Source organism: Ammodytes marinus, assembly GCF_949987685.1.
Source record: "Ammodytes marinus genome assembly, chromosome: 12".
Classification (NCBI taxonomy): domain Eukaryota; kingdom Metazoa; phylum Chordata; class Actinopteri; order Uranoscopiformes; family Ammodytidae; genus Ammodytes; species Ammodytes marinus.
Genome location: NC_137216.1, coordinates 17,902,591 through 17,929,872, shown reverse-complemented (window position 1 = coordinate 17,929,872; position 27,282 = coordinate 17,902,591). Strand labels below are relative to the sequence as shown.

The following is a 27,282-nucleotide window of genomic DNA, read 5'->3' as shown; positions in this document are numbered from 1 at the left end:
TGTCGGACTAGTAAAACAATGATGGGGTTTGGTCAATTAAGCAAAGCAAATGTTCTAAACACTTGAAAATAACTCTGAACAAAATACAAAATCAAATACAACATATTATAATTCAAAAGGTTTTAATAAGATTCAAATGACAGATAGAACCAGTTAGATTAGAACACAGTCTGGGGGTCAGAACACAGGACCCTTAGAGCCAGCTAGTGTCTGGGGGTCAAAGCATAGGAAAATCAGAACCAGCGAGAACAGCCTGGGACTCAGAACACAGGAGAAGACCCAACTGGATTGTAACATCAGCTTGTCATACTCTACAACTAGGCCTACTCTACATTCCAGCCCTGAAGGTTACAGGGAAAGATGAGAAGGTGCTCTTTCCGTGTGGTTGCCCCCAGGTCGTCTTCCTGGTGTATTTCCTTGGTATGATGGCTTTTCTACAATGTGTATGACATTAAAATAAAACATATGTCATGTAATATTACATTAAAATATGTTTAAGACTAAACTTAACTTGTGCCTGGGGGAAAGTGAGACAGTGGCTCACTTTCCCCCACAGCATTTGGCTCACTTTCCCCCACCACCACAATTTGAGAAAAAGCTACCTCTCTTAGCATTTCAGGCTAATCTTCAGTTATCAGCATCACATGGTTTCATATGTTGGTAGTTCATCAACACGTATGATAGAAGTTTTTCTATGTGAATACATTTGCTTTGGCACAACAGCTGATTAAGTTGACAGCAAGAAAATGTACTTGTACATGCAAAATACCTATTTTGGTGAAAAAAACATGCTTACCACAGCACCATGAGGTCCTCTCTTTCAGGGCCATGGGGAAATGAGAGGGGCTTGAACATATATCTCACATGACCACACATGTTTCCCGTTGCCTAGATACAGGGGGTGGCTCACATTACCCGATGCCTCAGATTCCCCTGTTCTCCCCTATATACAGTATATATATATATAATTATTTTTTTATTTTTTTTATTTTACAGACTATAAGTATTTGGGTTGGATTATAAATGACAAACATAACATTCAATGTAGCGTCATGTTCAGCCATTCCCTGCATTGAGTTTTTTTGCTTTATTTTCCCCCCTACAAAGCATCTGAAAAGCAATCCCCGTCTGACATTTAATCACTTGGGTTTTGTGAGCACATCACATTGAGTTAATGTAAGCCAAATTCAGACTTGTCTCCGGTGATTGTGTGGCAAAATTGGATTTTCATCCAACCGTTTAGCCTCCCCCACCATTATCAGCCATTTTAAATATATCATACCTTCATATACATTGGGCATTGACTCTGAAAGGAGGTAAACCACACTAATAAATGTATCAAGCTTTCTATCATTCAGTCAGATGCCAAGATAACACTGGGCTGGAGTAATATCTGCAAATGTATTGTGTGGTGGATGTGCCTCATTCTCAGTAATGAGTCTACATTTGAAAGGCTGTGATCCATGAGATAACTGACCTTTCTCTGTTGACTGGATGGTAATGCTCTCCTCCCCTGCAAACAGCTGACCTGAATGCATTTTTCAAATGTTGAAATAGAACAAAATATTCATTGAAGCAAGTGAAGTGTAGCAATATAATCACTGATATTTCACATAGAGGATGAAAATTAGACCACAGTGGGGGGTGAATCATGAACTTTATTATAAATACATACTGCTTCACGATTTCAAGGAATATTATATGCTGTATACAGTGATTTTGTTGTATTTGTATCTTAAAAAACCAGCGGAAATACTAACAAAATATTCAATATGGAATAAATGTTAGCCTTTATACTACAGCTACCAGCTAAAACAAATGAAAACATAGAATTTTCTCTTCCTAGGAATATTTCTATTTCGGTCCGATTTAGATTTATTTTGGAACATTGTGTAAAATATATCACTCTACCCTCATCATAATCTCTTCTTCTGAAAATGTTAAGCCTTTTTAATCTTCATCGAGGCATAAACATGTTGTCCAGTTTCCATCCACCCCCTGCTGATAATACATGGACGCTCTCGTTCAGATTCAATGAACATTTAATCGCTTACAGAGCAGATATAAACATGCAGCTCACAGCCCCCTAAAGACTGGACTCACAGTGAGCTTTCATAGTGTTGTAATTAACACTGAACAGAGCAGCAAAAGTGTCCGACTGAGCATGGTACAATGCTGACTGCTCCCGTGGCACATACATGACAGACTTGGAGAAAGGCAAAGCGGTGCTTACTTGGTGTAAACTCAGGTGTCCTGAGTGATTGGATAGAGAGCAGGGGGTTGAGACAAATCTCTCTTAATTCAGGCATTGCCAAAATGGTCATTTGTCCCTAAGTGAGATGAATGAGGCTTGTGGTTGAGTGACTGGCTGATTGAACGCATTGGGGATGTGAGGAAATTGAGTTGCGTGACCCATCACAGGCCCAACAGGGTGGGGTAGGGCAGAGCAAAGAGAGGGAGACATGGGTGACATCTGGCCTCCGAGAAACACGGGATGCTTGAATATCTGAAGGATCTAAGATTATAGTATTGTTTATTTTAGGACTGCAGCTTCTTTGTTAAAGAACCAAAAATAAATTAATTAATAAAGCTTTTACATTCACATCCACACATGCTTTACTCTAAATTCCCTTATATAGAGTTGACATGCAGTATGCAGTATATATTTAGTAATTGGTTTATACACACATAATGTGGTTGTAAGGATATTTTTTATAAATGTATTTGTAAACGACTCATATGCACAACTGTAGGAAATTAATGATAGTGCAACAAGACAGATGTAATACTATACAATATGTCTTAATAGGATAAGTCGTGATTTTTGACAAACGATACGGTACATTAATTATCAATGTCCTTGTGATTGTCACTCATTGCTCACATTAACAATTGAGATTATTTAAATTTTTTCTGTTTTCTGAGCACATGAATAAAAATCTACAATTTATATTAGTGATGACCCAAACAGACTAAATGAACCTTTTTGAGTTGTGATGACCCAAACATTTTAAATCATTTCAAATATTTCACTTCTCCTAAACTAAAAGGATCCAACATACAAACAGATAAGTATAGACAGATACAGGTACATGAGTGTAAAAGCATTATTCAATATAGATTCACGTTGATTTTCAGGGGGCTATGCATATCCTTTAAATGGATATATTATTCCACTGATTTCAAGATATTATTAATACTCAACCACCAATATAAGAAAATCAGACAGAAGCGATTATGTGTCGTGTCTTCTGCACCTTGGGCTTTTGTGTGGTCAAGTTCCCGATGGGATATTTCAGTGGCGGATTACTCTGGCATGTTGATCTTGTAACACATGGCAAAGAAGGTGGCCATCTCAAATGACAAGCATTGGCAGCCACTCACATCAGACGTCAGACAATAACAACTGGGCCGCCAGTGGAGAGCTAAGAGGTTGTGCAGGAAGCCATTTGCCAGTGCTGAAAGAATGTTTTAGGTGGCTCAAACCCTTCATCATTCTCAAGTGGACAACGTGTTGAAATTGGACCTTAGTTTTGGATGCTGGGATTTATATGGCAAGAATGAATGCTGTATTTTTCATTGCTCATCTAGTTATTCTGGCAGGTAAGAATGTATTTAAAGCAAAGGAAAATGTGTACTGGTCACAATGTCGAAATACGTGTATTTATTACTTTCATTGCATTATTTGTTAGTGCGTAAAGCACACTGAAGTTAGAGGAAGTTAGAGTCTAAAAATGAACTCTATTTTCACTTCTGATTTTGTTTGAGTTAAACTGCTGTCTAAGTGTGTATCCAATTCAAACAACGAGACTTGTGAGCTGGTTTGTATTTTGTGCAAACCGGCCCTTTGATTGACAAGGACATGTGTTCTGTTTTCATTTTGCTGTTCAACCGTCTGCCTGTCTGTCACCACATGAAGTCACCTGCTGAATCATGTTCAGGCGTCTCCTCGGTTCACTGAGCTGAAAGTCTCAAAAACCGTATGGCCATTCAAACAATATGTTGCTGTGAAATAACCTTCATTTTAAGGTCAGCAGAAAAAGGAAAGGGGATCCTGCTAAGGCTTGTGAAAGATATGTTGCGGAAAGACCATACCTTTGAACAACCTCATAGTGTGTTGTATGTTTGAATGCAGTAGTTCCATATTTAGACCACAATCCATAGTGTATACACAAATACATACATTACACAGTGGACACCGGAAAAGTATGTCAGTTTCAGTCAAAAACCTGTACATGCACATATTCACAAATGCTGCACATCTAGTCACGTCTAGATCTATTTTCAACTCATATTGAATGCGTTCAACTCAGGTATCAGATGTTCTTAAAGCAATATTCTACTTTGGCACGCCGTCCTCATTTTCCAACAGTCCAGAGAGGCACCTTGGGGAGACATAGGGAAAGACATATTTCTAAATATCTTCAATGTAAGTATCTGTAAGCTGCTAAAAGTCTGGATCAGGTTTGGTGTCTTTTTTATTTTTAACTTTTAGGTGCTGCCTGGGCCTCCCATGATGAAAGCCGTCTGGTCAAAACCCTTTTCACTGGCTACAATAAGGTGGTCCGTCCTGTCAATCACTTCAAGGACCCTGTGGTCGTTACCGTAGGCCTCCAGCTCATCCAGCTCATCAGTGTGGTGAGAACACATGTCACGCTCGATATCGCATCCCAACCTGTTTTAAGATCCACTGTCATCAACTGTCTGAACACATCTGTCTGTTGACTCACAGGACGAGGTCAACCAGATTGTCAACAGCAACGTGCGACTGAAACAGGTTTGATACATAACTTAATTTTTGTTGTTGTAGTAGTTGTAAAAGAAAGACTTTGGACTCACCATCATAGAGCGTCAATGATTCACTAATAAAAATGAGCTAGAAAGGGGTGGTTAAAAAACAAAACACATCGCCATCATGCTTCTAGCTACAAATTATTAATGCCTCAAATGTGGAAAAACAACAACAATTTGACTTAGAAAATGCCGTAAATGCACTGTGAACAAATAGTATTTTGTGTCGACGAAGTAAAAGACAAAGTCAAACCTACGGATGAATATAATATGCAGCGGCCCAGTTACTTCCTTGTACCATCTCTGAAGAGGATACAAGTCAGAGAGTCACAGATCCTGGACGTGTGCTGCTCTAATCTTGTTCCTGTATCTTTCTAGTACCATCAGGATTTCTTGTTAGATTTAACACATATCCATGCTGCCTCAAGTATGAAAAGTGTGTGTGATTTGATAATGTTTTAATTCACAAAATAGTTGTTATTATTAAAGTGCTTTCAATTTGTTCTGAGTGTCCTTGTCTTATTTCAGATATGGAAGGATGTGAACTTGCAGTGGGACCCAGAGGATTACGGCGGCATCAAAAAGATCAGAGTTCCCTCCACTGACATTTGGCGACCTGATCTGGTACTCTACAACAAGTATGTTTCCCGGCTATACATTTGATCCATATCATGCCCTCTTTCTATTTCTAAAACCTTCTTTTTCATAACAGTAAAGCTTGTACGTGACCTAAAGCATATAGAAGTCTAGAAACAATCAACACACCTGTCAGTTATGTTCTGAAACACACTTCCCCATTACTCCAGTATGCAGTGTGTGAAAGCTCTGATTTCATCAGGCTAAATCGGGACTCTGTATCGCGGTTCCTTCCCCCACCTCCTCCCAACCATATGCTGTGTCTGACACACTGCTGTTTTTTCCCCCTGACAACCAGCTCTGCTGCCACATCAACTTGTGCCAAGCTAAGCGCTGGTTGGCTGGGCTGTGTGGCAGCGACACCGAGCCATCCTAAGGCACTTATGTCCCCATGCGTTAATATTTAACTTATTAGCTCCCATGTTGATGCTGCATGTGTTTGTCTGTGCCCGCAGTGCTGACGGTGACTTTGCCATCGTCCATGAGACCAAAGTGCTGCTGGAGCACACGGGAATGATCACATGGAACCCGCCGGCCATCTTCAAGAGTTACTGTGAAATCATTGTGCTGCATTTCCCCTTTGACCTCCAGAACTGCAGCATGAAGCTGGGTACCTGGACCTACGATGGAAACCTGGTCGTCGTCAATCCTGTAATTCAATTAAGCCTAGTTCTTAAAAGGGAATAGCTCTACATCAGTGAAAATGTGCTTATTCGCTTTATTACCAGGATTTAGATAAGAAAATTATTAGCACAATTAGTCAATCAGTTGTATGGTGGCCGCTGAGTTCCAAATCACATACTCTTTCTTTTTTTTATACCACATACTGCATCTGCCGTTATAAGTATGTACTTTGTATGTATACATACAGTTGGAACATACTTTTTTGTCATAACATTGCTCCTTGAACTTGACCCTCTTGCTTATGCGTCGTATTGCTTGTTGTTCTCTCTCGGCGGCTCAGTCAAAGTGACATGACGACCTCTACAGCACAGAGGATTGTAGGTTCAAACAGTAAAAAGAAAAAAACATGCCGGTTTGCATTCTGCAAAATGCAGCTATGTAGCAGGGCTCCTATGTATTTTTGGCATACTGAATTTGACATGCGTGTATTTGGAAATCGTAAAATTGGCTTTCTAGCATACTAAATACCAGGGAAGTCTGGGTATTGGAACACTCCCTACTTATAACATGTTTTTTTGTACAAATTAAGAAAAAAAAAGAGATCAAAAATGGTAATTAGTAAGCTTGTGTGGATAAGCTTGAGAGATCCTATTGCCAGGCGAAGACAAAACAAAACAAATACTTGAACACTTGAATAAACTTAATTCAATTAGGACAATTCAAGGACTTTAAAGGCGATTGAAAAGCTAATAAGAACACTGTACACACATTAATAGTAAAAGACCTGGGGACCAATGTACTTGAAAAATAGAAATGGTGATAGTGAAATAATAGAAATATTTAAAACATTTTAATAAAACTGCATTCTTTAATCCCTCTGTTTATGCTTCTCCTCATCAGGACAGTGACCGCCCTGATCTGAGTAACTTCATGGAGAGTGGGGAGTGGGTGATGAAGGATTACCGTGGCTGGAAGCACTGGGTGTACTATGCTTGTTGCCCAGACACCCCTTACCTGGACATCACCTACCACTTCCTCATGCTGCGGCTCCCGCTCTACTTCATTGTCAACGTCATCATCCCCTGCATGCTCTTCTCCTTCCTGACCGGCCTTGTCTTCTATCTGCCCACAGACTCTGGTACGTTGATTAGGTTTAGTTTTTAAATTGGTTCCTTTTCACTGGGATTAACTCTTAAGTATCTGTCAATAGTGCAGTGACATTATGACATGAAAGAGGCGCAGGGTTCAGAATCGTTCAATTCAATCAAATATGAAATCATGTACACATTCCTTCCACACAATGTAAATACAATGAGTTAAAAGAAGAAATTATATACTCTATGTGGCTGTTGCTAGCCTTTTATCATTGATAATAATATATAGTATAGTATTTTTATGTGTCTTTATATGTGCCCACAATTCCTTTTGACCATTATAATTTGATGGAGGGCATAAGCTGCTTTATGGTCATATAACCCACAGTAACCTATGAGCCAGTTCATGTGCCAGTCTTTTTTCCATATTTTCCATTTAATTAAGATTGCCTGTGTTGCCTAAATGCAAATGTAACAAGGTGTTGTGTTTCCTTTTTGTCGTATGTTCTCAGAGTGTTCCAAGTAAACATATTGCTGGAGTCCATATACCCTTTCATGTGAAGCAATAGTTAATAGTTTGACATTTGGGATATATACATGTATGTATTTGCTTTCTTGCTGAGATGAGGAGTTAGATTAGGAGATTGATACCGCTCCCACGTCGGTCTGTTAATTATAAGACAAAAAATTCCGCAGCCTGTTGGTTTAGCTTGAACAAAGACTGGAAACCCCCACACACAACAACCTTCTGGGAAATCACTGCACCCCACAAATAAAATAGTCAGCACAGAACATGCCATAAAAATGCAAATTTCACCCTAGCTTTCTGTTTTTTTTATAGATTAATCGAATAAAATATAAAATTATACATTTTGTTTGCTTTGAACAGAACCAGCTTAGCTTTCTCTTTGTTTACACACTTTATGCTAAGCTAACTGTTTTCTTGTAGTTTTACGTGTAGCCCACATATGAACAGTATTGAAATAAGCCTCAGACGAACTGACATCGTGTTGGACAAATCCATGCTTCTGTCTTTCTGTCTGAGTTGTCCCTACATCAGCTGCTACAGGAGCTGCACCACTTGTGAGCACATCTGGCCGGGTTCCCAGTGTGTAGGTCTGCCTCATTACCCAGGGTCCCCCTGTGCTGTCTTATCTGAAAGCAGGCCTTTGCTTTAATGTATAATACATCACTTGATCCCCGTTTCTGATACGGCTGCTGACAGGATAGTGTGGAGGAGGAGGCTGGTGCCAAAAAGACGTTCTCTCTGGGATAAAGGCTCAGCAAGCTCAACATTTTCTACTCCAGCTTTTAGGGTTATTTCAATGTGTCTTTCATAGTAGATGTGTTTGTAGGTGGAAGTACCTTACTGAAAACAAAACATCTTATAAACTATTCAGTGACTGGGACTGTAAGGGCTGGTGAGAGCGAGGTATTGGACCCAATTGTAGACAATCGAGGCGTCAGGTTGATTTCAGAGATTTATTGAGGAATGTAGTTTACTGGCAGGTACAGATGTGCAGCAGGTATGGGTTCCGGTAGGTAGGCAGACAGACACACTGGTAACAAGGTAATATATCAAAGACAAGGGTTATGACTAGAATCTGAAAGGAATCACTCGGGTGTATATGTAGTGTGTGGCTGATGAGCGAGTGCAGTAAAGGCGAGCAGGTGGTTTGGGGGCAGGTCTGGTGATTGCAGAGTTAGGGTTTGGGGGTTCAGGTGGTTGGTGGGAACAGTTGTGGGGATGGAGTTGATTAGAAAAAAGAGAGAAAGTCCAAGGGCTCCTGGTGGACGGATGGAACGTGGCAGTGAAAGGGCCTGGAGAATGGGAAATGTGATAGGGGATAAGGGAAAGGTAGAGACAGACCCATCGACAGGGACAGACGGTATGAACTAAATTAAGCATGGGCAAACTCATTGGTTTAATATGGTAACAAGTTGTGACCTTTCTAACTGAATGACTATTTATTTTTTAATCTACAGCATGTTTTAAAAATGATTATTTAAATTATTTGAAGTGTCCTCAAGAGGTGCAATTATCCAGGTATTAACAATGAAGCAAATGTCTCCTTTCGGTGTCTGTATCAAAGTGAAATCATTTGGTCAATTGTTATTCCTGCTTCTCTATCCTGCATGTGCCACCCCCCCACCCCCCACAGATTTCTAATCAGGTCCCCCAACCTCTAGGCTGGGAAACACCAGCCAGAATGCTGATTGATCACAAGTAGTTCTCTTACACCGCAAATGTCAATGGCAGGATCAGTGAGGATGTTTATTTTTGTTGTCTCCTCAGGTGAGAAGATGACTCTCAGCATCTCTGTCCTGCTGTCTCTCACTGTGTTCCTGCTGGTCATAGTGGAGCTGATCCCCTCGACCTCCAGCGCTGTACCACTTATTGGGAAGTACATGCTCTTCACCATGGTCTTCGTCATTGCCTCCATCATCATCACCGTCATTGTCATCAACACCCACCACCGCTCCCCCAGCACTCACACAATGCCAGACTGGGTCCGTAAGGTGAGCAATTCAGACCTACTCTCATTTTGATTTTAAAACTGAGTGAAATGATGCAACCCCGTTTCCCACCTTGGCAAGCCCTGTTTTATATACAGTCAATGGAGTCTAGAGAACCATCCTTTATCTTTTTTCTCTATATTATATTGCCATCTAGTGGTAGCATACAGAATACATTTGTTTTGTTTTTCTTAGACCAGCCGCTCCAATGTTGCATATATACTGACACAGTGTATTTCTTTTGCCTTTTTATGACAGGTTTTTATTGAAACCATTCCCAACATCATGTTCTTCTCAACAATGAAACGCCCAGGAAAGGAAAAGCAGACTAAAAGTATTTATGGTCCTGAGCTCGACATTTCAGACATCTCTGGCAACCAGGCCACCACTGTTCACTACCAGTCGCCCATTACCAAGAACCCTGATGTCCGCAGTGCCATCGAGGGCGTCAAGTACATTGCAGAAACCATGAAATCCGACGAGGAATCAAATAATGTAAGCTTTCTCACACAGAAAGTGTATCTAAAATGGTTCTTTAATGAGTGTGACCTTTGTGTATATTGTGCCTTTTTGTACATGTGACACATTGTCCCTCTTCTCTTTCCAGGCTGCTGAAGAGTGGAAGTTTGTTGCTATGGTGTTGGATCACATTCTGCTGTGTGTTTTCATGGCTGTGTGTCTCATCGGCACATTAGGCGTGTTCGCAGGTCGTCTCATTGAGCTGAGCATGCTCTGAAGGCCTGTGACTTACATTCTAAACTTGTGGTAATAATGGGTTTGTTGCACAATGTGAAGCTTATTACTGTGTTTTTGAAGGGACTGTATTCTGCCCTGATGCACTCACAGTCTATATTGCATGTTGTAATCTTTGTTTGTTTGCTTTTTTTCATGTGTTTCAAAAATTGTCCTATTAATGTTTGTACACGGTCGACTGGTAAACAGTGTTGTCAGCATGTTTTCTGACAGAGCAGCGTTGTCTTTTTTTAGGGACAATATGTGTACCAGAAAACATTTTGTAATATTGTACAGTTCCCCTTGAAATGTTTATTGGGAACAACTAAATAAAGGGAGTTTTGTCGGTTTTTGTTGTGACATGCTTCTTGCTCATTGTCCTTTTCAGAATCGTTTTTTAGTGTCTTTCTGAAAACTCGAACTTGGGCAGACTGACTGACTGACTCAAATGTTTGTTAATTTTTCTGTCAACCGTCTATTTGTCATTCAAATACAGATGCAAATTATGTGGCCCTGCTTTATTAGCTTAGCACCTGTAGTTGTCTGTTTACCTATCCATCCCATTGATTGTATCAACAATACAGTAGTTTCAACATAAACCAAATGTGCAGAGCTGCTTTGTGTGTGACACAGGCCTGCCTGACACTAACTCATCATGTCTAACCTAGGCTGCAGCTGCCACTGGAATTTGTGGAATTATAGGGTTTTAAAACCTGGGCGAGTTTTACATACCATTGAAATGTAGGCTACACATTATGACGGCAGGGAAAAAAGGAATACCTTCATTTGGCTACATACAGGCCAACAAATACAGAATAAGATAAACTTACCTCTGTGTATCAATATTGGTGCCTGTACACTACTGTGAAGAATATGTTTTTACCCCCCCCCCCAAAAAAAAAATAAAATAAATAAAAGAACACCAGACTTGTCAATCCATTGGTATTGAATAAAACATTTAGATTTGTAATACAAATAAGTGAAGAAAAAAAATATAATAATTGCGAATAATAACTTTGTGTTTGTGTTAGGCCTAAATAAAAAGACATATTAAAAACAAACAAATATAAACTATTACATCGAACCAACAAAACCCACCTTGTGGTAAGGCTATAAAAAACAGCAACAAAAAACAACCAAGATGTTGCATTGTGAAGTGTTGTTTGAACTCATTTAAAAACACAAAACGGCAGCCCCGATTCATTCAGGCTAATTACTACACTGTAGGTCTACATGCATTGCTTACAAAATGTAGATCTGTGTAGCCTGGGCCATGAACACCGAGACCTAGGTGCAGTTTATGCTCCGCCCCTCTCCTCCCTACAAGTAATCTGATTGGCCAAATCGGTGTTGACAAACCGAGCCTAGATTACGAAAGTTGCTGGGGTGGGAACTATGCTTATGTAACCCTACACATACGCCACTACGTTCAGGTAATACAGAGTTGTGGAGACAGTTTACTAACAGAGGTCAAGTTTTTCGTCGTGTAGTTGAGTAATTCACCGCGAGTGTGGCTTTCCTAGTTTAACGCTAGCTGCCCGGCTAACATAATAGCTACTCACTGATATTTGACAGCCACATGGTAGCCTTCATGGGAGGGCAAAACTGCACTCTAGAGGTGAGAGTCACTTTGATAATATATTTATTGAACTGCGAGGCTCAACCTTTATTTAAACAGGCAAAAATTGCTAAGAAACGATGTCTTATTTAAGCAATGGCCTGGCCTGGTTACCTGTGTGGTAACAACTAAACAACAGCCTCGTATCCTGTTTGTTTCCTGTTAATAGGCTTGTAATCTGTTATAGGCTATCTGGTCACCTTTGCTCCAGCCTGCTAACTCCTACCTTATTTCCTTTTGTTAGTGTGTGGCGGTAACGACAACAACATGACCATAACAAACCAGGCGTGACAGCTGGATACACTTGACGCGAGCATCGGCAGGATGGAGGCACCGGGCAGGAACACAAGCTTTAACGTTTCGTATGAGGAGGGGGACCCGGGCTCCTCCGCTGTCTCAGCCAACATGTCAATAGACAAGCTCTTCCCGGCTCTCCTGGAGTGCTTTGGGATCATATTATGCGGATACATCGCAGGAAGAACAAACATCATCACGTCCACCCAGGCCAAAGGGTTGGGCAACTTTGTGTCCAAGTTTGCCCTCCCTGCGCTGCTGTTCAAGAACATGGTGCTATTGGACTTCGGTAACGTCATCTGGCCCTTCCTGTGGAGCATCCTCATCGCCAAGGTGTCTGTGTTTTTACTTGTGTGCGTTCTCACGCTGATAATCGCCAGTCCCGAAAGCCGCTACGGTAAAGCTGGGCTCTTCTCAATATTTGCCACTCAAAGCAATGACTTTGCTCTGGGATATCCCATTGGTGAGTAGAGTAGCCTATGACGCCTTTATGCCTACCACCCATGTTGCTTCATTCACTGCTGCAACTGCAATTATAGGCTTTGCTAATGTCTGCTGTTAACATATTACACCAAAAGTATAGTTATGCATTTGTTACACAACAAACATAACTGGATATCACTACTCTGTGCCCTCCTTTATCAACATTGCCTTGCAAATAAATGTTGCACTTCAAACACAGAGAGTGAGGGTATTGTTCTGTTTCTATCCCCCCCCCCCCCCCCCCTTTTAAATGTAACACTTAGTAAGGGTCATTTGTTCACACAAGATTCGCTGCATGATGTCTTTTATGTTGGGGGTTGTTTATAAAGGTAGTCAGGTAGGAAAAATTGTGCAACATTGAAATCACCCACATTGTGGATATAGCAATGTGCTCAGATTTGCCGATTTCTCCTAAAGAGGTGTTTTAGTCTAAGAATTGTAAAACCTTTTTGTTCCCAGCTTTCACGTTTAAAAGACAGGGACCCTTACGTGTAAATTTTTCTTACACAATTCAGTGACTCATTTCAGTGAGTTTTTGTGCAGTTGCAGTATATTTTCCGGCCTTTACTCAGAAAAACGGCGTTGGTAGTGGGTTGATGAAAGAAGATGCAGTTTGAGGTAGATGAGGTCTTCAGGAACAATTCTTTTATTTACAACAAAACTCATCCTGCAGTCAAAACGAAGCCAATAAAAAGTTAAAGTGTTTGTAGCCAAAAAACTAATAGAGGTACATGCATAAAACCAAAAGCTATGAAAAGTTCCTGTATCCTAAAAGACCTGATTTTTCCAGAATTGTGGCTGCTTTTAACCCTAACCAGCTCCACCCTAATGGTCAGAGGGCAACCTCTGGCCCCCAGAGGACATCCTGAGTTTAGTCATCACCTAAAGTCGATATGTCACGTTGGCCAAGAAGTCTGATTCAGCAACTTTTAAGACAATGCTGCTGATGATGATGATGATGATGATGATGATGATGGCCAGGGTCAATAAACTACTGTTAACTCTTAGCCAGACTGTCTTTGATTAACTCACAAGACAGTCACCTTTGTGTGAAATTTGAATGATCTACAGGTCAGCCTTGAGGGTTTCCTCACTCAAGCGGCTGACATCCCTGACTTTGCCCCCTGCCAGATGAGGCTAACTGTCTTTGTCTCCTCTGTAGCAGTAGACCTTAATATAAAATGTATAGTAACATAATACACTACAGTAATCTTAGAATGTGTCATAACAAAATACACTACACAGTCACAGTATTTAAGTTTGAAATCCAGGCAAAGTTGTACCCATGATGAGGTGTAAAATGTTCCTATTCTTGACTTTACCTGACTGCATTTGCACTGGCAATAATATTGAGCCAATTGTCTTCATTTGTATCCGTAGTTGAGGCCCTGTACCAGAGCACACACCCAGAGTACCTGCAGTACATCTACCTGGTTGCACCTGTGTCCCTGATGCTTCTAAACCCCATCGGCTTTGCCTTCTGCGAGATCCAGAAGTGGAAGAATCAGGGAGACCAACAGCAGAGCAAACTCGCGATTGCCGGACTTGTACTTTTACAGGTCCTGAAGAACCCTATAGTGTTCATGGTTGTCATCGGCATCATCGCCCACTTTGTCCTGCACCAAACCATTCCTCCCTTTATGGCTGAATTTGTGGATGGCTTGGCCAACTCTTTTGGGGGAGCTGCTCTGTTCTATCTGGGTCTGTCCATGGTGGGCCAGTTGAGGAAATTAACCAAATCCACAGGCGTGACACTGATATTACTATCAACAGCAAAACTGTGAGTGAAAAAAATTAAGATAAAACACCTTTACTGCACCTGATGTTCATTATGTACAAAGGATGATTTTGTTCTAGATTATCTGTTTTGTTTATAAGACATGCTAATAGTGTAGAAAGTCAGCATGTTAGAGCTTTGTAAACCGTTCCATACATGTTGTTGTTATGCTGGTGGTTTGAGTGACTCGAGACCTTTCTCAGACCGCAAGCCTTTTACCAAATGGATGATGCGTTAAGAGGCCTGAGGAGTGTTTATCATGATAATAGCTAGTGTTCTAAATATTTTAGTTCTGCTATTCTTCTCAGCATAGTGTAAACTCAAATAACTGTCTTTTGATTTGACTTTCAGGTTGCTAATGCCCCTGATCTGTAAGGACATGGTGGATCTGTTGGACAATAGCAACACGAGCGCTTTGAACCACTCAAGCCTCTCCAACTACGCCTTTCTTTATGGAGTGTTTCCCACTGCACCAAGTGTGGCCATCTATGCAGTTTATTATAATGCAGAGCTAGAAGTTGTGAGTTGATTTGCCCGTACCTGCCAACCTCTTATCTGAAATTCGAGAACTGCAGTTTGTTTCCCCTTTGCAACTCACTGTAACATGATTTTTGTTTTATTCTGCTCCTTAACAGGTAACCTCTGGCATGGTGATCAGCACTTTTCTCTCAGCTCCGATAATGTATGTTTCTGCCTGGTTACTCACAATCCAGTGGATGGACCCTACACTTGTGATGAATTCACTGCAGAACGTCACCTTTAACATAAGCATAGTGAGCTTAGTTGCACTGGTGAGTCACACCACTAGACATAAGCTTATCTGTTATAACTGGCTTTCTATCGGCAGTTTTTATTCATCTATTTTGTTTTGTCTCAGAGTGCCGAGGCTGAGGTCAAAGTGAAGTTAAAATTGCATCGTAAAATATTAATATTTGTTCTAGCATGTTCTAGCAGGGCCTGCCATAAAACACTATTTACATGACATTTCCTGTTCCATCTGATGTCCCCTATATCCCCCCCTTGTTCTTTAGGGTAAAGGGAACATACTAAAACATGACTTCTTCTTAGATGTTTGACTAGCTGTGGTAGTTCAACATTCAAAGGCCCAGTCATTTAGTGTAAGCATTAGCAAACAGATGCTTTACTGATTGACAGACTTACATCCTCTTTTATTCTCTCTTTCAGCCTCTTTTAAGGAACTCGAAACTTGTTGCTAAATAGGAGAATTTCTTAAGTGATGAAACACATTCATCACATGTATTCTGCTATCTCCTTCTATATTTGTTCTTAATAATTTTCTCTTTTATATGTAATTCTGTCCAATAATTTCATCTCTAAAAAATGTTAAATATTTGTTGCATTTAGCATCTGTGAAAAAGTCTCCGTGAGTGAAATGTGTGTGTTTTCTCTGACAGGTTTGGACAATTGCTGTCATGTTTTTAAGTAAGAAATTCAAGAGGCTACCTCACATGTTTACTGTCAACCTTTTCTTGGCCCAGGTGAGAACCCTGGCACACATTGACTAAATAGATGTCATTATCCATTACCAATGTTTCCTCATTAAATGCCTGTGTTTGTCGTGGCATGCTCTCTAGTCTCTCACTTGTATTGGGATGATCCTGTGGAACTTTGTGGTGAAAGAAGACAACTTCACTGGGCAGGTCCTGACTTTCACGTTATTGTGTACCTCACTCTACAGCACATATGTGTGGCCAGGTATGATGTTAATGCACATAAAAATGGCACTTAAATCTCAAATTAGACTCCTTTTATTCATCTTGAAAGTTTGATTACTATTTTGCTTGTTTCATTTTTATTTTGTTTTAGGCTTGATTGCACTTTCTCTTGTGCTCTTGAAAAGGTTTGAGGGTCTGAACGTTTCAGCGGCAGCGTTTGTCATTGCGGGCTGGGGGTGAGTCACTTTAAAAGAGTCAAACGAACACAGAACTGAAACTAAGCTGGTTTTTCTGGTGAAATGAAAGATGGAACCTTAACCAGACTTTGCTGTGTTATTTATGCCTCATTTGAATGTGGAGGCTCAAAATAAAGTTCCTGCTAATTTAATCTGCAAGACAGTGTCATTGGCATTGCCATTCATGTTTCACATCTGAAAACGATCAGTGATTTTGTAAATGTAAATCATGTCTTTATATTAACAGGGTTCCAGCATTAGTAACTGCTGTGTTGCTCATTTCTGGGGAGAAAATGTCAGACACGATTGACTCGTCGTTCTTTTACGGCAAACCACAGGTAACAACATCAGTAGAAAACCATTTTCCTGTATTCTGCCTTTTTAAGAACTGTTTTTGAACCCTGTTGTGAATTATTTTAAAAGTCTGCCTGTCTGTGTGTGTTTTATAGATAGTCTGCACAACAGTTATAGTTGCCCTCTGTATACTGCTGGGAGGGTGCTCGCTCGTGTGTCTCAGTAGAGGAAGCTGGGCCCAAAACGACCAAATCCAAGAGGGAAACTCTGGAAACGATCTTGTGACTGAAGTGGAACCAGAAGACCAGAACCTGTTTGATCCGGCCCCCCTGTCAGGAGAGCCTAACGGAGGTACTTTCTCTTGTGCAGAAAAAATATTTATTCAACATTTGTTTGAACTCACTGAATAAACGCTGGATTGCAAAGTACAATAGTCTGTTGATTAAAGTCACAACGGATGATAATAACTGGAGCATACAGTGTATTCAAGGCTAACCCTTATCTACAAGTCATCTACAGCACACTGCCACGTTGGCAGTGCAGCTTCTGTCTGACGTTCAACACCTCCGCAGACAATGTTCAGTTAATTAAAAAATCTTGAAGTACACACTGAATAGTCAGAGAGAGGAAAAGAAAATTGGGGTGTCATCATCTGTAGGAAGCCTGATTAGGTTGCTGATAAGTTTAGTTCCCTATTTATAATAAACGAGGCTGCACTGAACAGATATTCTCATGAAATGATGCCATAAACCTGAGCCTTCTCAGCTGAAGTTTCTGTTACTTCAAAAGTCAATAAAGGAGTGGTTAGATTTTGTATTCTACTACCTGCATTTTGGCAAATGAATTATGATTCACTTATCCAGTTTATGAATGGGATTTGTAGGATACTAGATTGATACAGTTAGTGTTTTATGATTTTAAGATCTTATTGCAACACATTGAAGTTTTGTAAATGTATTGATAATGTTAGTGGTTATTAGAATACAGAGTTGGTTAATATGCAAATGTTATGTTCCATGAGTTGCTTTTTGCTCCTAATATTAAGTGGCAGGGTACTACAGCAATATGGTTAAAGAGTCACTCTCACTTTGTTATCAGCATGCCTCATATGTGACTGTGCACCAGCCCAGCCCTTGCCTGACATGATCGTCAGCACAAATATGAACGGCACACCGACCACACTCGCAGGTATTGTATTGCCCGGGCGACAGGCAGTTTTAATTCTTTGCGAGAATTTGAAAAACACATTACATCCCAATAAGTAAAAACCTACACATATCAGCCGATAGCAACCATAATCATTGATGATTTGTTTTGAAGCTTGAATATGATTCTGCAATTTAAAATCTATGATCTGCTGCCACCCTCAGGTCAGTGTGAGAATGGCTGCGAGTCCACAGACTGCCTGCTCATCAAAGTGGAAGATCTCCGACAGGTCGCAGACAGACAAGTGGCCCGTCACGTGGTCTTATGTCTGCTTCTGACTGTTTGCATGCTCGCTGTGAGTAAACCACCGCCTTTCACTTCTGCATCGACACCAAGTCAGCCCACCGCCAGTGTTTTTACATTAAGTGCATCAACAGCCAAATCAGATAGAAATTGCTGAGTAATATAAGTTCCAACATCTGTCAGTATCTGTTGTAGGCCTCTCCAAAGAAACCCATTCAGAAAAAAAAACTTATTATTTATTGCTATAAACAAATAATATATAAAAATAGTAGATACGTTTAAAGCTTGTGGCATTTGGTTCAACCTGTTACTGTGTATTTAAACATGTTTATAGCAGTTTTACTACAAGCTGGTCGGCTATGTCAACGTCTCAACAATATCCTCTGTCTTAAATTCTGACAGAACTTCTCCAGCTGCTTGTGGCTGCTCTTTAATCGTGATCCTGGTAGACTCTACTTGGAGCTGCAGTTCTTCTGTGCTGTGACCAACTATGGACAGGTTGGTGTATCAGAAACTACAGTAGCAAGATGGTGAACCTGTGTGATCCCACAGTACCAGTGCCATGACATTATTTTTTCTTGCCAGGGTTTTATCTCCTTTGCTCTGTTTGGGCTGGACAAGCACTGGATTATACTGCCATTTAAGAAGAGGTAAAGAACATTTCTTTACGTTGTGAAACTTTGACACACTCTGAAGCACCTTTTGACTTTTTTTTAATACATACTATATAAATGTAGTATGTACTGTGTACAGTACATGTCCTATTTGTATACTACTGTAATCAGTGCACTGTGTCCATGCATTTATATTGTTTAGGTTATACAGTCTGTGGTATGGAAAGAAGCAAGAAGAGCAGCCCCAGACAGATGTAGCGGAGGACATCAGGATGACCTGTACCCAGTTCACCAAGTACCACAAGGAACAGTGTTGTCATGACATTGTCAAAAAGAGAAGGTGAGAGCACTCAGTCCTACTCACTGCTAGTCTGCTCAGAAGTTGATGGGAAAATGTCTCGATCCAAGATATGTGGAGAAACAACCCGTTTATTTGTTTACATACACTACTTGGAACCAACACTTTGGGAAATGCTTCTTGACTTTCAGGTGTGGGAAGAGGACTATGGTGGACTGTTTTTTGGGCTGTGAGCTGGTGGAGTGGCTGCAGCAGGTGGGTTTGGCTCAGGACGTTGGTGAGGCGGTGCTCTACGGAGCACGGTTACAGCAGGGTGGAGTGCTCCAGCATATCAATCAGGAATACGACTTCCAAGACAGTAGCCTTTTTTACCACTTTTTAGACTTAAGATGAAAAAGGTCAAAGTTTAAATTTTCCTGTTTTTACCATAGGGAAATGGCATTTTAATTCAGAAAAAATGGCATTAACTAACATCTTCTGTCTAGGATACAGGGAGAATTATTATAATAATGACGTTAAGAGATCCTGCACTCACTAAAAATAGTGTTGCACTGCAATGGTCTGTCCACTCTCAGTGCATTACAGGGCAATGCAGTTCTGTTAATCACAGATCACACATGGCTGATGTTGATGATGGGTCTGCTTAGAAAAGCGATAGACTTTACACTTTAAAACTAAAAAGGCCAGGTCATAATGCACTGCGTTGAGTTGAACCTAAAGGGAATTAGCAGTGTATGGATTGTATCTAACATTTCACTCACCTGGGGCCTGTTGCATAAAAGTGGAATTAAGATATCCAGGATGATTGATAAAGCCAGCCTTGACAAAACCTAGCCTGGGCAATTTGGATTAGTCGGTTGCATAAACGCCAATCCAGGATGAAAAGGGGCTGCTTTGTCAAGCCAGGTGTAAGTAATTCTGTTAAGTGTCAGCCCACAGCTTTCAGAAGTAGACCCAGAGATCGAACACAGATTTACTGATGTAAAAATGGAAAAGACGGCCCATTTTCCCACAATGCCTTGCTAGTTTAACCTGTAAGTGAGGGGGCTGTTCATTTCAGCAACTGTATTCTCTGCCAAATGATATTGATGCCCCTGTATTGATTATTGATTAAAAAAAAGCTTACAGTGAGCAGTCTGCAGGTGCATCTAAAAAATAGAATATCATGGAAAGTCCATTCAAAAAGTGAAACTTTCCTAGATTCATTACTCAAAGTGAAATATGTATGGCCTTTTTTTGGGTGATTGATTGATCATGGAATAAAAAATCCAGTATCTCAAAATATTAGAATATTACATAAAACCTATCAAAAAAAGGATTTATACTACTCAAATGTCGACCTTCTGGAAAGTATGTTTATTCTAGATAAATTTCACTTCATGTGTAATCAATCTAGAATATATTTAAGTTTCACTTTTTAAATTAAATTACAGAAAAAAGGAACTTTTCATTGATATTCAATTTTGTTTTAGATGCACCTGTATATGGTTATAAGTAGCCTACAAAGTGGATTTATTTGACCCACATTTGCAACGTCATCTGCCATCGATAATCAATTGTATAAGTATAGCCTGCAATATGAACAGACTTTCACATAAATTATTATAATTTATATAATTTCATTTTAATCTAATTATAATTAAGTTAATTATAAATGGTTCAGGGTAAATACAAAAAAGAAGAACTATTTAACTACATGACTGTAGTCCTTTATGTGGTACTTTAAAACAGGCTAATGAAAAAAAGCAGTACACAGAAGATCATGGAATAACTGTTTAACACCTTGATTTCAGATCGGAGTGACAGCTGACTGAACCAGTCAGGCAACAGAATAAGTTTATCCTTTACGTTTAGCCTGGTCGGGACCAGGCTAAACGTAAAGGATAAATCTCCATGGTAATTTATGTCCCTCCGCTTTTATGCAACCAGATCATGGCTAGCGCAAGCCAGGATAACCGAAATGTCCTAGGTTAATCCCTTATCTTAGTTTTATGCAACAGGCCCCTGGTTAATGGGGAGATGAGGCCACATTGCCTCAACAGACAGGACAGGAACATGAGTTGTCATATGTTTGTATATTTTCAGTAAACCTTTGGTTTAGCCATATTCTCAAAAACATTAGTAAGTAGGCTACCTCTAATGCCAGTTATAGTCCCCCATTGTGTGGGGAAATGTACACACAACTATCACTTAGTACTGTAGATAAGAGTATAATCAGTAGGTGCCTAATTGATGTCTACAAGAGACTAATAAGATAATCATTTTAAGATCTGACGGTTTCCCTTACAAATTAATATGGAAAACTATTAGTTTATTTACATTTGTCAGATAGTCAGTCTGTCTGTCTGTCTGTGTTCCTTACCCTGTTTGACTGTGTTGTAGTGATGTTGCCGCATCCTTGAATCTACAATGAAGCTAGATAAAATATTAAAACAGTACAGATGGTCAAAGCTATACAATGAGAGCGTAAATGTGTTAGTTTTAACGTGAATTTTCAAAAATAACCGCTATTACTAATCTATGTAACCAAATCTAACTAATCTAATCAGACAAAAAATAAATAAATGCATTTTAATGCTTGTAATACATGCACTTTGGCCTTGAGTAGTTTTACTATATTTAATGTGATTGTGTGAGCGATGTGACCTAAGACTTGTTCTCATTCAAAAAGAAAAGTATAGGTACAGGCAAATAATCCCACTACTCTGCTGAATATATTATTTCCTTTACTGTGACACTTAAGAATGTTTTCTCACTCTTTACCAAAGCCATTTGCCAAAAGGAAAAAGGGAAGATGTGTGTGTTTTTTTATTAGAGTTCATTGATGGTCAGTAACTAACCAAGTCAGTTTCACCAACTAACTGGAATTGTAGCAGGAGTGTAAACACTGTTTACCAAGTCTATGTTAGCGCTATCCAAATACAACATTTCAACATTCAGTGTTATAGTTTAGGGGAAAAAAGTTTTTCCATGTTTCCATTGCCATTTTGAAATTATTTTTATTACTCAAGTGATAACAACATAAGCAAACTGCCAAATTCAATAAGCAGTCATGTTTAAGTCATAGCCACAATGCAATAGCATGGCCCCAGGACTGAAGAAATGAGTCTCAGATCTAAGGGGGATCATATGCGTTAACTGGAAAGTGTTTTATTTTATTTAAAAAAAACTTATATTCCTCTCCATAAAAAGCACTGCTGTATTGTTTTTCTCTCAGGTAATAATTAACCTTTTTTGTGTGTAAATGTTTGTTTTTATTAACTTAATCATGTTGAGGGAACTGGTCTAAAGTTGATTGTCTTTATTCTGTCAAAAGATGCGTATTTATGGTTTGGATTTGTTTGTAAATGCATTTTATTGCTGTAATCTAAAATAAAGTGTGACAAAATAAATGTTTCCTTTCATGTTCCTGTCAATACATAGTCCATTTTGTACGACATGTGACAAATACATTTTACTGTCTCTGTATCCTTGGCTGCTTGATTATTTTATAATCATGATATCTACTACTTAGTTGTTCTGATTTAATGATTTATAGAGCCATACTGCTACTTTGAGGCTCGTCTGATGGTTTGAGTTTGAGCAGCTTGCGTCTCAGCTTTTGCTGTACGCAGCCATCTCCTCCTGAACTGATTTGGAGAACAGATTCACCAAAAAATCTGGTTCCTTGATACCATGAGAAATAATCTCTTCCATTTCTGTCATCTTCTCCTTCTCCAACTGCCTCATACTTTCCACGATCTTCTTTCCTCTGTCCTATAGATTTAAAAAAAATAAAAAATAAACTTGTAAGTACATTTTCACATTTCAATAATGGTCACAAATGACACATTTTGGGTACATTGCAGCCTTCAATATAATCGTTGAACCTCGTAGGAATCGATGATAGCAGCCACTAGCTCATGTTTGACAAACAGCTCGTGTTTACGGTCAGGCTTGCTCTGGAAGCGAGGCTTCTTCTTGACAGGATCGTCTGGCCCGTAACTGGGAGAGGTTGTCGTCTTCAGCTCATTTATGTGGTTAACAAAGATGAAAGGTTTGAATACAGACCTGTAAGATAAAACGATTGAATCATCACTGACTACTGTAAAAATGTATTTAAAGATATAGTTCAGTATTTTTGAAGTGGGGTTGTATGAGGTACTTATGCATAGCCAGTCTGTTACCTTATGGAGATGGCGGTCAGCGCAGTCATTGAAAAAAAGTGTGGGGGAGACGTCGCATTTATATAAATGGCACAAAACCGTTTTTCTGCTGACCTCCTGCACCAGTACAAGGCTGACTTCTGCTACAGTGACGTCTCCCCAAAACTTTTTACAATGAAAACACTGAATGCCATCTCCATAAGGTACCAAACAAACCAGGCATAAGTACCTCATAAAACCCCCACTTCAAAAATACTGAACTATCCCTTTAAAAGGATTGTTTTGGTAGTTATAGTGAGCTCAAGTGCTGTACCTTTCAGGGTCTGGAGTTGCAGTGAAATAGTGAACCCCTGGCCTAGTAGGGTCCTGGGGTATCACAGACACCATACTTCCTGTTGACATGAACATGCCCTCCATGTTGATACCACTGTCTTTATCCCTCAGGATATCCATCATGGTCTCAGCAGAGATGTGACCTTCAGTGAATGAAATCAACATGTGCATGAATAATGGTAGAAGTCATATAGTTCCCGCATCGATCATTGATATTGATATGAGGAGCAGATCACTAACCGTTGCTCTTTTCCAACAACTTCTTCCCCTCACAGTATCGACTCCCAGAGGCTTCGATTCTGGCAGTGGTCGCAAAGGAGTAGACTGTGGCAAAGTTGAACTCAGCCTTTCCGTCCCACCAGCCCTTGCTTCGTGCATATTCCCTCATATTGGGATGCTCTTTGTCTATCTTAGTCGTGATGCCATACTGGTTTGAGATGTTGCGATATCCACCTAGAGGAAAAGTAAAACAAGATGATTAGCTACTGATGTTCAAACTTACTTTTGTAAAACATGTAACTAAATTCATCAATAGCAGTCTCAGTGGTCAAATGTGTGTTGTTAAAAAACTGCCTACTACTACTACTACTTTAGATTGTGTTTCTATTTGCTGACTTAAAACAAATATATGTGGTCCTATTTTGCATTCCAGCTTTGTCTGTGTTTTTGTTAGACGGTGTGTAAATATAATGGGTGGCAAGAAGACCACAGTAACTCCGACTCTTTTAATGACTGAATGAATGCATGTTGAAGTGCGTTAGTGGAGACGCATCGGTTAACCAACAGTTTTTGCATTTCAAATGGACGTCAATCCTTGGTATGCTTTAATCTAATTACCTTCCACTCTCTCTGCTGCCCAGTACTTCCCTGACGTTTCCAGCAGCCATGCCTCCTTCCTGTCTGAGATGAGGAAGCTGTTGTGGTAGGTGAAGCTACCCTGGTCCTCCATGCAAGATCCACCCTGGCCATATTTTTCAAGCAGCTCAGTAATAACATCCACCGCTTTCTCAGCTGTATCAGCTCTCTCGAGTCCAAGCCTGGAAAATTGTAGGGTGACAGATTCATGTTTTCCTTTGACTATAATGGTGTTGTCTGAACTGACAAAATCAAAGTGAAGAGAAACAAAAGTAGTATATTGTCTCTGGCTGGTACTATGTCATTTTATTCCCCTTTGCACCTCAAGACGAGGATAGTTTGGCAAGGGTTGCGGTAAAACAAACAATTGCTTTTACAGGGGCTTTACCTGACAAAATCCATGCCGAGAAGAGCTTCATCGCCGTCCGCACTCTCTTTGCCCCACACTGCCTCATTTCCAATACACACCTGATGCTCATTTGCGCCCATCTCTGCCCCCCACAGCCAGGCTGGCTTGCTCAATACAATGGCATGCGTGTGGGCAACCTGCTCAATTTCAATGTACGTACACTGTTGACAAAAGGAAGGAGACGCAGGGGCAAAAGCTTTTAATGGTTGAAATGTAAAAGGCACGTTCACCAAGCAGGAGTCACAATTTGGGGAATTGACGGTTGGAGGGGGCAATAACAAACTGTCTGCATCACCTACCTCAACCTTTTCCCCTGCACCAGCATAGTCTCTGGCAGAAAAATACACCACCTCCTGGACTTCATCACAAGGCCTGTCAGAGTTTTTCCCAAAGATGATACGAGGTCCCTCAGTGGATGGGGGCAGAGCCACAAAGGTGTCACAGGAGGATGGGTGCATCTTTAAATCATAAACTTAACTAAGCAGAAAAAAACACAGAAAGAACAATTGACCGGATAGGGAACATAACTCATAAGCAATGAACACATTGCAAGAGCATTGATAATTTTGCAAAAGCAGCCAAAGCACTAACACCTCTAACACAAAATAGTATACTCGTGAATTCAGATGTCAGAGCTAAATGTTAGCTTTTAAATGTATAATTGTTAAACGCTAAACATGCAGAAAAGCTAATGTACAGGGTATTTTTATGCTGACTGTTCTCGTTAGTAGATCAAGAGTTGCCTTACCTGCGTGTACCAGACTTTTCGAGCACTGTCAGTATCTCTTTATAGGTCCATGGTTAGTATCAGTTTCTATTCTCGTTTCTGTTTACACGTGATGTCATTGGCACGTAATCGTAAGCGGAAGCGGTACAGTCACGTGACCCAGTTGAAGTCAGTTTTATGTTCGTATCTAAAGTAGACTAGTCTGGCTGAACCGTTTCCGCCAGCGTCTATTAGCGCTGGCGTCGGCTAACAACGCTACGCCTCCATTTCCTGTTGCTGGCGTTCCCCCTCAAACTAGCACTGTGTCTGAAATCGCGCACTTCTGTACTTACACTTACTTTTTTGAGTGCACTTTGCGCAAAAACGGAGAGTGTGCCAAAATGCAGTGCACTGTAAGTTCCTCGGTCGTGCACTCAAAACGGTCTAAAACTTGAGTGTGGAGCGATGGACACTTTCCACACTCAACGGCCGCCATCTTGCCTACGTAGCGGAGAGGACGGAACATTAAAATCAAAATAGAGGAGCTTGAAGCAACTGTGGAGACGGACGCGCTCTACAAAAGTTAAATTACACATTTGTTTAGTTTTTCCGTACAACTACACTGTTTTAGACTGTATCCGACCGTTTAAAAAAAAATACCACCGAAGAAGAACCTTCAAAATACAAAGTCATTTCCGGTAGGTGCGCAACGGCAGTTTGGACAGTGCACTGTAGAAATGAGAGCACTGCGTCTATAAGTAAGTGTACTGTAGGGATAATAAAGTGCACTCAATGTAAGTGCACTTACGTGAGTGCGCGATTTCAGACACAGCCAACGAAACAATTCGCTCACAGTCAACCTGTGTGCTTCTGTGCAGCGCTCTCCCTCTCTCTCACACACACACACAGGGTGTGTGAGAAGTCACATTACTGTTGACAGAAATAAAGTGTGGCGATACTTAGGGATAATAATATTGGCGGTGGCGGTCCGGGACGCAGCCAACTTCATTGTACAACTTCCCCCGGGCAGAAATACCCTCATAAACTCTGGAAAATGAAGCGTGGGGGGTTTGGATTGATCACCGGACCTTATAACCAGCTTGATTAAGATCCGCCGTTCCCTTTCTTTGGTGATTTACAGGACAACGGGCCGCCGATGATAATGTTACCAGAGATAACACTGCGTGACTACCTGGCTAGTTAATTCTGGTTAAGTTATCCCGTGAGCTCCTCGGGGGGCTAAGTGTATGGTGTCTTGACATGCTGGTTAGAAAGCAACACGTGTATTCCTTTTGTCTTTGATAGTTTTTTTGTGGCGTTTGCTGGTTAGATTTAGCCATTTCTCTGACAGCCTCTGGACGTGAAGACGTTCCATCAAAATAAGTTCCCCCCCCGGCACTATTTTGCATGGACACCGCTGCTGTTTCCCGGGGTTAGCCCCGCCCTAGATGATTGTGATTGGTTTAAAGAAATAAAAACAGGCCAGCCCAGTTTCCCCCCAAATAGACGGCTCTAAACGGCGTGCTTCTACTTGCTGTAGTTTGGTCTGGCTTTGCGAGACTAAAAGTAGACTATCATAGATATTGTTCTAAATAATATTTGTTTGTTTTGATTTTACCTCCATTTAAAAAAATAACAATAGCAATATATACAGAGTAGGCCTATATATTAAAATAATGTAGCTTTATCTACACTGACTGT

At 40.3% G+C, this 27,282-nt stretch overlaps 3 protein-coding genes across 4 annotated transcripts; 2 read left to right on the top strand and 1 right to left on the bottom strand.

The window, feature by feature from the left end:
• Positions 1–3,470: 3,470 nt before the first annotated feature.
• On the top strand, positions 3,471–10,398 carry LOC307258911 (acetylcholine receptor subunit alpha-like; the record flags this gene model as incomplete). The annotated part of the gene is made up of 9 exons (XM_080038589.1): positions 3,471–3,603; positions 4,496–4,638; positions 4,733–4,777; positions 5,320–5,429; positions 5,883–6,078; positions 6,952–7,189; positions 9,442–9,665; positions 9,921–10,157; positions 10,270–10,398. Exons 1-9 carry the CDS (start codon positions 3,552–3,554, stop codon positions 10,396–10,398), a joined length of 1,374 nt encoding a protein of 457 aa, XP_079894715.1. The 5' UTR covers positions 3,471–3,551.
• A 1,363-nt stretch (positions 10,399–11,761) lies between these two features.
• Positions 11,762–19,532, top strand: gpr155a (G protein-coupled receptor 155a). Of its 2 annotated transcripts, none has more exons than XM_080037639.1 (16): positions 11,762–11,827; positions 12,257–12,769; positions 14,170–14,569; positions 14,918–15,086; positions 15,202–15,357; positions 15,982–16,065; positions 16,162–16,282; positions 16,394–16,478; positions 16,726–16,816; positions 16,928–17,123; positions 17,871–17,960; positions 18,143–18,273; positions 18,624–18,719; positions 18,807–18,871; positions 19,038–19,175; positions 19,325–19,532. In XM_080037639.1, the coding sequence occupies exons 2-16, from the start codon at positions 12,337–12,339 to the stop codon at positions 19,524–19,526; spliced, it is 2,457 nt and encodes an 818-aa protein (XP_079893765.1). In that variant the 5' UTR covers positions 11,762–11,827; positions 12,257–12,336; the 3' UTR covers positions 19,527–19,532. The 2 variants fall into 2 exon arrangements, with proteins under 2 accessions (XP_079893765.1, XP_079893764.1); XM_080037638.1 differs by having other exon boundaries at positions 11,799–12,012.
• A 60-nt stretch (positions 19,533–19,592) lies between these two features.
• scrn3 (secernin 3) lies at positions 19,593–25,698 on the bottom strand. The gene is made up of 8 exons (XM_080037640.1): positions 25,624–25,698; positions 25,175–25,352; positions 24,855–25,036; positions 24,449–24,648; positions 23,852–24,064; positions 23,592–23,754; positions 23,003–23,183; positions 19,593–22,889 (listed from the first exon to the last, which is right to left on the bottom strand). Exons 2-8 carry the CDS (start codon positions 25,331–25,333, stop codon positions 22,728–22,730), a joined length of 1,260 nt encoding a protein of 419 aa, XP_079893766.1. The 5' UTR covers positions 25,334–25,352; positions 25,624–25,698; the 3' UTR covers positions 19,593–22,727.
• Positions 25,699–27,282: the final 1,584 nt, after the last annotated feature.

Bases quoted from the DNA above. Each gene is read 5' to 3' on its own strand.
- gpr155a (XM_080037639.1), top strand. From the start codon at position 12,337: ATGGAGGCACCGGGCAGGAACACAAGCTTTAACGTTTCGTATGAGGAG. The intron at 15,087-15,201 runs GTGAGTTGATTT...GCTCCTTAACAG, and splicing joins ATAATGCAGAGCTAGAAGTT to GTAACCTCTGGCATGGTGAT. The intron at 18,274-18,623 runs GTGAGTAAACCA...AAATTCTGACAG, and splicing joins TGACTGTTTGCATGCTCGCT to AACTTCTCCAGCTGCTTGTG.
- scrn3 (XM_080037640.1), bottom strand. From the start codon at position 25,333: ATGCACCCATCCTCCTGTGACACCTTTGTGGCTCTGCCCCCATCCACT. The intron at 23,184-23,591 runs GTACAGCACTTG...TTTATCTTACAG, and splicing joins GCAACTCCAGACCCTGAAAG to GTCTGTATTCAAACCTTTCA. The intron at 22,890-23,002 runs GTTCAACGATTA...TTAAATCTATAG, and splicing joins CTATCATCGATTCCTACGAG to GACAGAGGAAAGAAGATCGT.